The following is a 14,963-nucleotide window of genomic DNA, read 5'->3' as shown; positions in this document are numbered from 1 at the left end:
CTCCGTATAATATTTCAATTGTGAATTTTATATTAAAGGAGCATTCCAGTATCGATATTATTTTATTAATTTGCATAGAGATAATAGACTTCATAAAAAGTTTATTGACTCAAAACTTCTGAATTTTCATGCAGTGTTTCAAACATGGGTACTTAGGTACATTCGTAGTTCTAATCTTATCCCGACTTATCTTAGAAGATGTAAGACATGAACATGATGTATTACGTTATTGACAAGATTATTAGGGTTATAGAGAAATGAAATAAACAGATGTATCTATGAGGTTCATTTGCCATTAAACATGCGAATGAAGTCACGATCATACTAACTAATTTGCTCCAAACTTTTACATCATAACTGTTATTAAACGTAAAGTTAACGTATTTTACGCAACAAGACTTAGATCTTTATCTATTCAGTTAAAACAAGTTTCTAAATCGTAGGAGTAGCACGTTGTAGTAACCTCGTTACCCATCATAGATAAATATTACAACAGTGACCATTACTTATCTCAATGAGATAAAATATCAAATGATATTTGGGAGAGGAAAAAAATATGGAAACTACTGATCATTAAACTATCCTGCCGGGTTTACCGTTAATTAGTTAACTGATTAACATACAGAACTTCCACGTTAATAATCCTAACGGTTGTATTTCAAATGCTTTTGCTTATCATTCCCTCGTATCGCTCTACTCGAGCTCGGTATAGAAATAATATTACTAACGGCACAGGTTTCCAAATATAGACTTTTAAGGTTAACCCTAAAAATATAGTTTATAAGCGGAGACAGTATAAATGGTCTAGGCGATACTTGCGAGTGAAATCCGCTGGAAGCCGATGCAGTGTAACGGGTTATTCTCGTCGATGGATTTGTTGACGAGTCGAGAATCGTTGACCCCGTCGGTGAAGGCGAAACCGACTGCAAACTGTTCCATCCACTACTTATTGATGTTAAAGCCAATTCTGACAGAACAGCTAACCAGCCACGAATAGCCCTGCCAACAATATCATCACAGCGACTTCCAATCAAGATTATTCCAAAGTCATCTTCGGAAGTGTTTATTTATCTTGCCGTTCATTTCGGGCGGATTTCCAATATTTACTCAGTTGCCTACTAATTTGGAGTAATAGCTTTTTGTTGATGATTATTCTTCAATGATTGATTGTATCCCTTCAAAGTAACAAATATCTTTTTATTTGGGTTTATAGAATTGATGCGTAGGAATGACACCAAAACCTTCATTTTAATAAATAAGAAACTGCTATTAATGCCACATCAAACAGTTTGATCGAAAAATAAATATAATGACTGTAGCCATTGGGCTATGAATATAAAATCATAATAGTTGTCCCAATTTTGTGGTATTGGAATCGGTTCTAGAACAGTTGTGTATTCAGCCGAACTATGAGGTCTCGTCTGACCCACATTCATGGCTTTAATAGCTTGCCATGGCCTAAAAGCCTACGTGACATGGTGTTCTACTATTATATCATTAATGTCATTAGTTACATCAAAGGCTTGCAGACAGTTAAACTGTATGAGGACGCCCACTGGGTGCTCATATAAGCAACCCACAAGAACAATAAACCATATAATGCTATCAGATTTAAATATTGAAAATAAAATCTGCCACTATTAGAGAGAGCAGTTTCGGAAGTTTGAGTAATGAAAATATAATTTTATTTCATAAAATTTCAATATTTATTGAAACTGAAAATTATTCATTTTCTAATTAACTTTATTGAACATGCAAATCAGCATTATTTTTAAAGGTTTGTCTTTGTTTTACTACCCGTTAAGACTTGGTTATAAGCTAGGTAACTATAAAATGGTTTTCATATTCAAATTGGCAAATCAAAATTGTAGTCGCCTCACCCATTTTGGTTTTTAAATTGTCATAACTGTCCATTGTTTCGTTGTGGCGTGACTGTAAACAAACTGACTTTCAGTTTTTAAAACGTTTCATACATCAATTTAATAGCTTTATTTATGTTTTGGTGTTACAAAGCAAACGAAAACTCTCATATCAATTTAATTGGCCATGATTTAAATGATATTTTATGATTTTTATTTATATGAGAGAGAGGAATTCCGATTTTTTCACATTCATTCATATTCTGATACACCTCAGTGCAAGTAGATGGTAAAACATAAAACAAATGAGTCATCTGATTGTTTCTTTGATGTTTATTATTTGTAAATTCCCCGCATCGGCATCGCCATGAAGATACAGTCCGATGAGGCGTTGAACAGAGATGCAAATCATGGCACTTAATATTGTGTAGAAAATTGTTAGCAGATACCGTTTTATGTCCATTCGGTTTAGCTGTCACAGATACAAAAACGTAAACCGTTTTAATGGATACCGGTTACCAGTTTGCAGTTCCCAGTAAGGTTTCCCGTTGATTGTTTGGTGCTAAGTTTGCTCCAGCCTCCCACGAGCTGCTCGCTTCATTTATAAACTGTTGCTTTTCCAAGAAATGACATTACAATCGCGCGTATGATGAATGTTGATTTTATCGTTATTTTGTATCGGCCGGTGTGACTTACTGGGAACACAGTTGCTATTGAATTTGAAACAACTGTTATGCTACTATGTTATTTAAACAATAAGATAAACTATTAATAGAATACCGAAACAGAAACAAAACTTGTGTGAAATGAGATCCATAAAATTCTAAAGGTGGTACATTATGCATGGAGTTTTATATTCCTAGTCGAAAGTGTGACGACCACCTTTTTGTGGTTTTCTGACCGCAGGAAACCGGTCTCTGTGCAAGATAGTTACAGGTGATTCCTACAAAGAACAGGTTCCTTTTCGTATTGTTGAAAATCAACTTCTTTGTCCAGTGAGTGAACGCACAGATATAATTCGTGCTCGTGTCAGGACTACTTTTACTTGAAGGGAAGTTGTAAGTACCGGTGTAGTGCCGCAATCACGGTTCGTGCCACCGGGAACGGCAGATCTTATGAAATCTGAATTGATCAAGACTGATTTTTCGCTCGGTAAAGTTTTCTTAATGGAATTATGAGGTCAGGTATGAGGTTTCTAATAATTACAGTTGCAAGTATTTGCATTACCTGAATAAAATCAATATTTTTGGTTTCATACAAACATTTTTACTATTTACTGCGAAATGAACAGATGTTAAAATGAGTGAAGTAAAATGTTGGACTAGAAAACGTATAAGTCGTTAAATCCTTGTACGTGCCGCGAACTGCAGCAGACATCGGCGTCTCTAGTGATATACTGAACCATGTTGCTTCCTTGTAAGGCGCACCATCGTGAGATGAACGGATGAAAGCATTGGTTCGAAAGCAAAGTTATTGCTACCTATGTGTTGTTTTTGCTCACCACAACTTGTTTAGCGTTGTCTACTATACCTACCGTGGTACGTTCTCGCCTATTGATATACCTGTCACAAGACAACATCTTCGGCTGCCGCGTGCGCGTGAGTTCAATTATGTGCTCTACTGTTCAAAAGATTGGTGCTAACATAATTTGTTTCTTAATACATCAGTCGCAAGCTTGTTGGTAGTGCTGTCACGTTTTTACTTCATATTCTTAGTCGAAACGATTTAGTATTTTTTCTAGCAGTGCTTAATTGCATATTAAATTGGTCATTAGCGTTTTTGAACTACTGATTAAGATCTGATCAGATTAGAATGAAAAGCTAATCGTGCTATGAAGAAAGTGAGCATAAATTAAAAATAAAAACTGACTGATGGATGAGACAATAATAGACTAACAAAAGAGCGTAGGCAGATGCTTAATCAGTAATCAGAAATAAGTTTGTCGTGACAATTTTGAGAAATCTAAAAAATAATTATATTATAAAGGCGATATCACTCCAATTTGTGTACAAAGAAAAGATAATTATTTTCAATATTTAGATGAGCACATAGTTTAGAAGATCGAGGTATTGTGTGCGTGTTTGTCGCACGGTGGTTCGGCGCAAAGAGTTCGCGTAACTAATGGGAACGCGTCGAGACTTCATAATTTGTCGTTACGTGACACTAATAATTATTTTACTTTCGTTCGATCGCTCCCAGACGGGTGGCGGGATGTCGGACTTGCTGCATTCCATTCAAATATTGTTCAAGTTTTTTTTATCGTCGTCCAAAACAGTCCACTTCTTTTTTGTTTTGTGGCTAGAGGTCACGCTCGAACTAACCAAATAAACTAAAAAAACTTTGTATTTGAAGACGAGAAGTAGATATCAAATCACATAGAATTATAAAAATAAATTGTTTTCGCCAACCAGTTAACAACGTTCGCCAATAACTTGCATGTAGCACAGTATCGTATAACGGAATAACTAAATGGTCTATAGATTTAATCTTGGAAATACCTTCAAACTATTGTTCGGAATATCGAACGTTCCATTTTACATTTTGGTTAAAATGTTAGTCGGCGCCGATCGGCGTGCAGCGTCGTTTGAGTCGCCAAAGTCAATCACTTGCCGGATGTTAATCTTTACATGTGTCCTCACGCACTGATTTAGTCTCGTTGGCGATACCCATGCTGGGTGCAAGCGAGCAATTTACTATTTAAATGTATATGAGCATTGAGCACCTACAGCCCACTATATTAACGTTATACGTACTAACGAAGTTGACCTCCGTGACTTTTGAATCTCTTGCCGTTCATAATAACTGTTGACACAAATGTTTGTGCTACAGCATTTTTGCTATTTGCGAAGCTGTTTACTAATTTGTTAGACGCACGTTTGAACGAGAGAGGTTGTATGAGTCTGCATGCTGCAATATGTTCAAAGCAATAGTAACTGGACGCTACGATTGTCATTAAAGTTATACAGCATTGGTTGCAAAATACACGTCGGCCTTCAAGAACATTCCCAAAAGATCTTTCATAAAGATAGTTCTTGGTAGAAGTTTTATAACATGGTTCAAAATGGTGTTTAACCATCCGCAGCTCAGTTCCTTTAAAGTCGACTGCAATTGGCTCGGAGCCAGGAGTAGACGCCACGATGTTTTGTATATTACGAAATTCCGCCAAAACTGTTGCAGTAGGCAGGAATGACCCCATTTTCAGAAGCTATTATGATATGACGTGATTATTTATTACGAAAACGCACGATACTCTATTAACTTGTTCAGTTAATTCGCAATGCATTGCGAATTGGATTTAAGGACGTCCGAAAGTAATTATAAACACTAGCATATTATTTGTCCTCGCTATTGTTATTTGATTGTAATTGGCTAAGGGGAGGACTAAAAATAGGAAACGGTGTTGCATGCCATTCGCAATGACGGCTTCAATATGCATAGAATAAACGAGTTCTTTGAAACCATGTGTACTTAGTTCCGTCAGTATTAAAGCTTTCATGTTCCATAGGTATAACATAGAATGAGGTTTCAGGACAAAATACACAATACCGATTGTAGTAAAATTCTGAAATGAACAATTTTATCTGATCGACACCACGCCAGCAGTTTGACGCCACTATTTCTCCATGACTCGGCCATTGACCCAAATTGGTCTGTACCTTTATATTTTACAAAAGACTGTTTAATAATTTCAGTATAATATTTAAAGTTTAAGTGGAAAGGGCAACGCTATGAGTATGTTATTTACAAAGAATCAAGGCCCTTCTAAGAATTCCTTAAAATAAATATAGGACGATAGTCTAACGAAAGATTGGTCTTCATCCACTACAGTTTTGCAATGCAAGACGTATAGTTTATGAATATTACTTACATGTGGAATATTAATAGTGATCTGTTAGCAATACGATGTTCTTCTCTATTTATTAGGGCTATTTGAAGATTCGCATGACCGGGTTTTCTGGGCTATTAAACAGGCGTCTTGAGGACTTGATGGCAGAGCACTTAGAGCGAATACCTGAACGTCTCGAGTCACTCAAGTCACTCAGGTTGTGTACGCCGTGGATCAGAACAGTGGGGACAGCATCCGTTTAGTAATCAGTCGTCCGTAGTTGTTGTATGGGTGAGTTCGTATCGGTGACCGATTTCAGGTAGGCTAGCCTATTTATAGAAATATCTGGAGCATGAACTATGTGATAGACCCATACATTAGGTGCTTGAATTGCGAAATGGCGCCTTTTATCTCAAGGAATTATTTAAAGGTGTTATTCTGTAGAGCTGGTTTTTTCTTCGTTGTATAAAAGATTTAATTAACTTGATTTATAAAACCGGAAAGGTATGCAAATTTGATGTGTTCAATGATATTATAACGGTGTTAAATGATCTGACAGGCATAAAAATGAGGTATTTTAATTGCTGGTTGGTAGTGTTTGGCTGCTAGAACAAATAAACTGTTTATTTTTAAGGTGGTTCAACTAGCCACTCGTCGATAGGTCAACTCACAAAATGTCACGAGTTGAAATACCAGAAGTTACTTGCCATGTAGAAAATACCAACCGTTACGGTTGTTTTACATACTTTCTACTCCCAAAACAAAACGAAACTTTAAAACTATTAGATTAATGTGTTACACTTCAAACATTCCGTTTGAATATTTTAACGACAGATTCCACTACATAAACTATTAATATAATTATTTATATTTATTTAAATTGAAAGCAACTGTAGAACCTACGTTTTTCACGTTATTTCAGTAGCAGTTCATATGTGTTGAAATTAATGAATACAGTTTTTGTCTTTTCGGTGGAAAAACACACACAGACATAGGTATATTTCACGGTTCGTCAATGGCGATTATGTTTGTTTTATTTATTAGGCATATTCATCTTTATCTGCTTTTAGATAAGGTTGAAATTAACTTGAATATGTTCAGAATAAAGCATCGTCACGCAGTGTCCGTCGTAACGACTGCACCTAGGTAATAATCATACTCGTTTGTTTGTTGTTTTAATGGCATCATCTTATGGCTATTTTTGTCGATGCAGTGTTCGTTATCTGCTTAGAATAACCTTTAAGGATTCGCAGTATCCTTTGAAACGTACGGGAAACGAGAAGACACGCCAATAAAATTAATCTTTATCGAAAGTAATAAAATTATGTGTTGCTTAGGATGTTGCGCAACTGTCTGTCCGTAATTCTATCTCTCCATTCTGTATCGTATCTTTGAAGTTCTAAAACAAAAGTTTACATCAACTATGTTGGTACAGTATAATAGGTGCAACTAAAATAACCAGACATAAAGACGTCTTTGACCCACAAACAACAGACAAATGGAAAATTATTGAGATTGTGCCCTATATCCAATGTTTATTACAAACAGTTTGTAATACAACCAACTTGTGATTTGACTGTATTACAAGATGTTGTTTTACTTTTGCATTCTGTGAAAATATATTATTAAAAAACTTTTTCAGTCCAGCTTTTTCAAAGTAAAATAAAAAATTGACTTCTTGTATTGATTGTAGATTGACATCACAAATAAGTTCTGTTCCTTGCTTTTAGTAGGAGTAATAGTTGCTTGAACTGAAAACATTCTAGCAACAACTGTAGCGTGCTTATTATCAACCTCTAGACGTTGCATAACGAATTCGCAGTGCATTGGCGAAAATATCGATTAGGTCGGTAACAGACTTTCGTGCGAGCCGTATGCAATTGGGGTAAAGTATTGAAGCGTGGCTTGTTAAAATTTTACGATAGCTCCTACTTTAGATGCACCAAAATGACGCAACACTGCTAACCGGCTTCAAGTGAATGTATTTTGGAACCATTATGATCACAAACCACTTTTAAATGTGAAGATAAAACTTTAATGTTCTGTTAATGATCATTTTTGCCTAAGTAGTAGCTCGAGTATTGGTATAACCTTGGAAAAAGACTCTTTTCTCAAGGTTTGAGAGGTGCCGAAGTGATTGTGCGATTCACATGGCTGTTTTAAAAGTTCAGTGCAAAATAATAGTAGCTTTGAATCTTCTGACTGTACGATTCAACTTTGTGTTAGACTGAAGTTAGTTCGATCATAACATTTTCATAACACATAGCAGATATTATATACTTGTAATTTCTAAATATGCTCATTTTGGATTCGATTGTCTTTTTGTATTCAAATGCGATTGAAATGCAAATGATTATTTTTAGCAACACATTACTTAAGAGTGGTCTGGTGGGGTGCTAACTCGCTACTGCAGACCAACGTACTCACGTAGTTAACACTTGTACGTGAACAATATGGTTCCTATCGGGTCGTACGTTTTGCTTTTCTTTTAGATTGGTTTAAATTAAAACTTGTGTTCACGTGTTGAATTGTATCTGACAGTTTCATTTTTCTCGATGTGTATTTGATTGTGATATCTGATGCTGTGTGATACTTTAGTCAGTATTTTTCTGTCTTGATTTTTTTGTTGCCTTTGGTCACTTTAAGTCAGTATGCAAGTGGTTATATTTAAAAATGCTTTTGTTCTCTTTGTCAACTTTTATTATGTCAATGTTTTGATTTATAAAACCTGTTTACCTATCGCGTGATACATTCCATTTACCTAATGTGGAAAATAATCGTGTGAAATTGAAAACTCCATTGATCTGACTCTTAATAAAGCAAACGATTGTGAGAAGCGCAATGCTAAACATTAAACTATTACAAAAAAATTACAAAACTATCGTAGGTGAGGCGTATACTTAACGCCCGCGTGCATCTCTACCTACAAGCAAAGACGCTCTGCTCGTTGCGAAGGCTTCAATCATTTACGCGCTGTTGATTTTAATAAAATCAGTAATTCAAGATTGCCAATTAACTGCTGTGTTCAGATAATTATGGGTTACAAAAACAAGAACAAATTATACCTAGTAAGTAACATTGCATCTTGTGTTCAATATAGCTAGTAATACAATCCGAGCACTAAAACGCATTTATCTCCATAAACTAAATATACCGCGCAACATTGGACGTGTCTAAAATATCTCCTTCAGCCGCACTAAAGGACACAAGTGCTCCTTCAAGTTATTTAACCCTGAAAGCATCGCTTACTGAAATAGCAACAAATCTGAGGGAACTGGTAACACTTGCTTATGTTTTGGAGTGACTAATGCGCTCTATTACTGCTAAACTTAGAATATTATATGATAATTTTAGTTTATTTAGATTTCGATTTGTGACGTTAAGTTGACACTCCTGACTGGAAATAATTTGGATAATTTCACGTTTCTTTTTCTCCGTGTCCTAACAAAATAACGTTAAATCAAAACGACACTTTCGTTAATGTGATAAATATGCGTGAGCGCGAGCTAAATTGGGATCAATTAGTAGCAAGCTAATTATAAAATAGTCGAAGATCAGAATAGAAACCATATACCTACATCGGGCAAGGAGTTGTTGAGAGATTCATTTTTATTAGACCGATCGTTTCGAATTTAAGATAAGTACTAACGTTTATGGCACTAAGCGCAGACAATTTTTTTATTGATGCTCATAGTGTTATCTATTTATATCCGTTTCATATAGGTACAGACGTATGTATAATCTAGTTGCAATGCTCATCCGAGCTCTCAATAATCTCCGGTAGGAAATGAATGTCCCTGGCTAACATTTTCACTCTACGGCAATATTTTCTCATTTTCATTAGAAAATTGGAAAAGGAATTTTTACATCAAATGATCATTGATTTTGCATTTTGCTGTCAAAATGAACATATTTATTGACAGTTACGAATGATAAATTGTCAGTTAATATGGATATAACCAAAGATGTTCAAAGAAAATTACACTTCAGTTTTCACGTGGCCGCGTCGCTTTGTGCACAGAAAATGTGGCTCTCGCAATAATGTACGTTGAATGATAAATGGTAGCTCTTTAGAGAAAATCCTTTTTAAACACAACGCGTGAAATTACCACTTTATTAAGAGCTCCGTGATTTCGCTTATTAAAGTCTCATTAGTTGTCCATAAAAGAATCGAGAGCAGAGTGGGAGCTCCTGTTACACTGGCACATTTGTCGTGAGTCGCTTACAGAAATAGATTAAAGCGTTGCAATAATTATATCAGCGAATGGGCTTTGTTGACCACCGTAAACCAAACACGTGTGAGCTTTTATAAGTTGAATATTAAGGACTTCTCGCTATAAATCTGTTTTCCTTTTAAGTTACGTTACAAATAAGAAAATGTCAAGTTGCAAATACAAATACACAATAAAATGACCAAAGTGAAATATTATTTTAACTTAAGGCATGACACTAAGTTACGTCTAATTTCATTGCTGTTAGAAGTAATTAATGAGTTTTCGTTCTTTAGAGGTACAAACAAATGTAGATGACGACACACACACACGTAGAAATATGACACGCAAACATTTATGATGTGACTTTACAAGTGATAGACAAGTCTGACGAAGTTCCTAAAAAGTGCTTAATTACAATAATAAGATGCCAAAATAATAAAATGTTTGAATATTGATGAAGAATTTGAAGATGGGGGCACACGGGTCCAAAGAAAAGTTATACAGAAGTGGCTCCGAGAAATATCCATCTAAGCTGCCAGTGCCGAATGACAAAAAGTATAAGATAGCGGTAAACCGAGAGAGATTCGGATCTTTTGGAACCAGAGGTGAGTAACGCTGGAAAATAACCATCCAATTTCATTATATTGTTAATGGACATTTGATACGTGCCTTTTTCTATGCAGCGGTTTTTTTATAAGGTAGGTACCTACTCTTAAATTAAAGGCTAAGAACTTGCGTACATACGTCAGGAGGGTGATTTCGCAGAAGCATTAGCTTTAACAACGTTCAAGTGTTAGGCACTAATGAGTCACATTATTTCAGTGTAATGACATTATTTGTTACCTACAATGTCGGCGTTTGATGTTGACGAATGATTTACGGTTTCTAAAAACTATGTTTCACCAACTGCCTGATTCGGGTAAAGCACCTTTGACCTTGAGGTAATAGCATGCTAAGACTAACAAAAAATAAAGCAAAAAAATATTTCTGAAGACCAACGTGATTCAAACTATAGGTCCTTCACCCTCTTCCAAGAAACGTTAGGATATATCGATATAGTTCGACTTAGTAATATTAATCACCCTGTGGAACCATGAAGACCATCATTAGTTATTCGTAGGTACTCATGTAGGCAGACTAGGGATAATAGCTTTACAGGTCAACAACCTTTCTTCTTCCTTGTGTCGGTTTTCATACCTATAGCAAAAATGATACTAAATTACTATTTGGAAAAACCACTTTATTAGTGTGTTCAAAATATATGTAAGTTTAAATTGATTAATTAACATCACTTGTCGGTTTTTTTGGATAACATTATAAATGTCCTGTCCTTATTCACGCTCAAATTATTACGAAAGTCGTTTAACCATGAAAGTGAGAGACACAGCAACATTATTATGTGTGATTAAGGATAATACACACTCTATATTTCACAGTGTATTGTAAAGTCAAGACACAGGTCAGGATAGTAATTCACGCGAGAAGCGGATCAATAAAACGTTGTTTACACAAACCAGAAATAATTTAATTGTATCTTTAACAGCCTTTGGGGGCACGTAGAAACTGTTTTGCGAGTCTAAAGTCGTAATTACCAAAATAAAAAACTATCGCGTAATATAAATTGCGTGATAACTTTTTATTCGGTGATGCAAATAAATATGTATAGTGAAACATCTCGTAACCATACGTAATATTTTGAATGTTAATTTAGTAACATTTGTTGTTTTGGAAATAACCTTTCAAGACGGAAGACCTTGTGAAGTAATTTTAATTGTTAAGGTTTTTGAAAGTTCATTGTTATCGTAAACTTTTCAGAAATTAGCCCTGGGCAGTCTTGATCATTTAGTATTTAATCTTATTATTGTGACATTGCAGAGACCAGTAAAGTTTGACTTAACAAAACCCATGTCTATAAAATGTTAATAATATTAACCAAAAGTTGAACGTTACGTTTACTATAAATTATAATAGTCCCAACTGTTGCGGAAATAGCTGTTACCCAGTTAAATCGGAACCAGTTAAAATAAATATAGTAACAAAGTGGTGTATTCCGGACCGCTTTCAATATAAAAGTGTAATTTGTCGCCTTGTTAGTTTCTAATTCATGTTAACTAGAAGAGGTTTTTAATGTTGCGTGTTTTAGGCCTCGAAATAGGGTATAATGTTTTATTGAAAAAAACCTGGTTAAGTCGTGTATAATTACACATATAATAGAGTGTTCACGGAGTTACTTACCGGTTCTTCTCCATGAGACCAACCCCTTGGAACCATGCAACTAGCTTGACTTTTCATAAAAACCTGTAGGTATTGGATTAGACCTAATTGTCATAAAATCAAAATTGTCTTTGACTTTAGGTCTCGTCGGTATACGGTAACAAAGGTAGATATTTATTGGTAACAAAGTAGGAAGTCCAGCAACAAATCCGTAGTGAATCAAGTCAGGGTGTCCGCGTGTCCGCTCAGGTGTTCAGAAGCCTTACGCGACAATCCGTATTAAATACGTCACGTGCCCATTTCTAATAATATCCATACAAATATAAATAAATACTGGACAGTTATACACTTGACAATGACTGAAACCATGCAGAGATTTATTAAAGCTAAACCTGTTAAGTAAGAAGTATTATGCTTTGGAAATAAACGGGGAAATTGCAATGTTAGAGGAAAACTAAAGAAGAAACTAACATTGGTATTAAGCATAATTATTTCTAAGTATAGATAATCTTTTCAGCTAACGTCATGATTTTGATGTTAGATTTATAAGACCTTTTGATCTTGACCCTAGGTTATCAGTAGTAGGTATAGAATTGACTATCGGAAAATAAAAGACGTCAGAGATAAAGATTAGTATGCAAGCAGCAACTGTGGGTTTTAAATAAACCTAGCCTTAACCTTAGCTTAATTTGTGTGGGAAGTTGCTAACAAATTCTTACTAAACCCTTATACCTGGTAGAGTTAGTCAGTGCTAATTTGTGAAACACGTCATTTGCAGCAATTTCCTTTTATTTTAAAGTCCAAAACTAAATTGTTTCCCAGACATTTAATGTAATTTCAAGGTACATTTCTCAATTAGCTCAATATTGCTAAGTGACGTTTATTTACAGTTAATGTAAATGCTTTAGCAATGAACAATTGCCGATTCAGGCCAGTGCAGACATCAATCACCTCAATAGAAGCCAGATACAGGAAAAATGATATTACATTATCAATATTACCGATTCGTCACATACTGCAATCAGAGCGGGCAGGCGACTGTTTACATTTCTATTTCTCGGTAACTGACAGAACTAGCACTGTTTTGTACGCCAAGTTATTATTATTTTACACAGCCGTTTCTATGTATGTTATTGCTGTTGCTAGCCTATTTGATGTTATAACAAATTCTGCCTAGTTGCCACTAAGCACTGTTTTAGATGAACCATAATGCGACAGTTTGATTTTTATGATAAGATGACTTCTAACTAGCAGCTTCAGAAAATACCAATGAAGTTTGACATCAAATTGCCCATGTGATGATTTGTTATTCTCAATTCACACTGTTAAGCAAAAATCGTGGTCTCGCTTCGTGACACTCATAGAAGAGAAACGACAATGATACTTTCCCTCACACATCAGTGGGGAAAAATTCCGGCTGAGCTAGATAATATCGAGATTGGATCAATGAATTCGCAATATCTTAGCAATATCTACCGCTTATTGGTAATAGGACATATTGCAGACCTATCTTCTCGGCGCATTACTAATTACAGTTTTAACCACAGGCCTCTTATAGTAACCGCATACAAAATTGCATTAGTATTTTCGAGTTCTGCAGGCCTTATTTCTTAACTTTATGCTTAGGGGCGTAATAGTACATTATTGCAAAGACAGGGAAATAGGCAATTGGAGATCGTAGATTAAAAAGATCCTAAGATTATGCAATTTGCGTGTAAGTGAGTCTAAATGCTAAAGGGTATTTGTGACAACAAACATTACATACACAGCGATAAGCTGATAAAAGATTTCACCTCATGCATTCAACTTATCTCGTATTTTTCTCAACTTTGCTCTTCCCACGGTATCTGATATGTTATGCGAGATTCGTGCTGTAGATAATAAACAGGTACTTACATTATATTGTAATGACGATTTTCAGAAGGCAACTTTAAGTCATTTTAACTTATTGCTCGATACTTTTTATAGTTATACATTTTTTATGTTATAACCTTTTTTGTGCGTTTTTAATGAATTCGCTTCGTAATACGTTGTGCCAGTCATGTAATTTGATCATTTGATTTGGTACCTAAGACAATAGTGTGATATAATTTGTTAATGACAGTAAAAAAATAATCGACTATGTTTGGCTCCTGTAATAATTGCATTAGATCCGGTTTTAGTATATAATTACGGTGATATAATTCATAGGCTGGTCTATACATAGCATCTAGATGGAATGGCTTTGGTCCTAGAATACTTCTCCAGGTATTAGCTGTTTATTTGATATTCACTTTGATTAAAATATTATAATTATTGTAATGCAGTTAAATACTAGCTGCTCAAAATAATTCTGTTACTCATGCTCCGCAGCTATATCTACATACTATGCGTATGTACATGTATTTATGATTATTTTCCGTCTTTTCCAGGGAACGGCAAGAAAAGGGAGAGCGCCCCCACGCCAACCACTCCCGCGCGCCCTCCGCCCACTCCGCCGCAACCCCAAACTGTTCAAGGTGAGTCATAGTCTGCAACATTTACATAATAACTCACACATCCGTATAACGCAGTGTACACTCCACTTAGAAGTTCGTAAACGCTGACAGACTCGTGTCATTAGGGCTACTGTACGCCGAAAAAAGTATCAAGTTGCATCCTAATGACAGTACAACAGTGACTGACACTGAAGTAGATTGATGACACGCGGCCGCAGCAGACACTAGCGAGAAGTCGTGAAAGGTGCCATTTATACATAATACGCTGCTATCCGTTTAAATACTATGTATCTATGTAGTAGTTATCGGAAGTTAAACTAATCAGCAAGACTTGCTAAGCCAAGCGTTAAGCCTGAGACCGGTCGACCTGAAA

The 14,963-nt window shown here is 35.4% G+C and overlaps 1 protein-coding gene across 3 annotated transcripts in view; it reads left to right on the top strand.

Moving 5' to 3' along the window:
- Positions 1-14,963, top strand: part of LOC110376155 (uncharacterized) — a 68,560-nt gene that overhangs the window by 19,071 nt on the left and 34,526 nt on the right. For all 3 annotated transcript variants that reach the window (XM_049840602.2, XM_049840604.2, XM_049840603.2), the window contains exon 4: positions 14,525-14,611. In XM_049840602.2, the coding sequence (XP_049696559.2) occupies positions 14,525-14,611 (87 nt within the window). The remainder of the gene's footprint in view (positions 1-14,524; positions 14,612-14,963) is intronic.

Source organism: Helicoverpa armigera, chromosome 13 (assembly GCF_030705265.1).
Source record: "Helicoverpa armigera isolate CAAS_96S chromosome 13, ASM3070526v1, whole genome shotgun sequence".
In the NCBI taxonomy this organism is placed as follows: domain Eukaryota; kingdom Metazoa; phylum Arthropoda; class Insecta; order Lepidoptera; family Noctuidae; genus Helicoverpa; species Helicoverpa armigera.
This window is presented reverse-complemented; position numbering and strand designations above follow the sequence as displayed.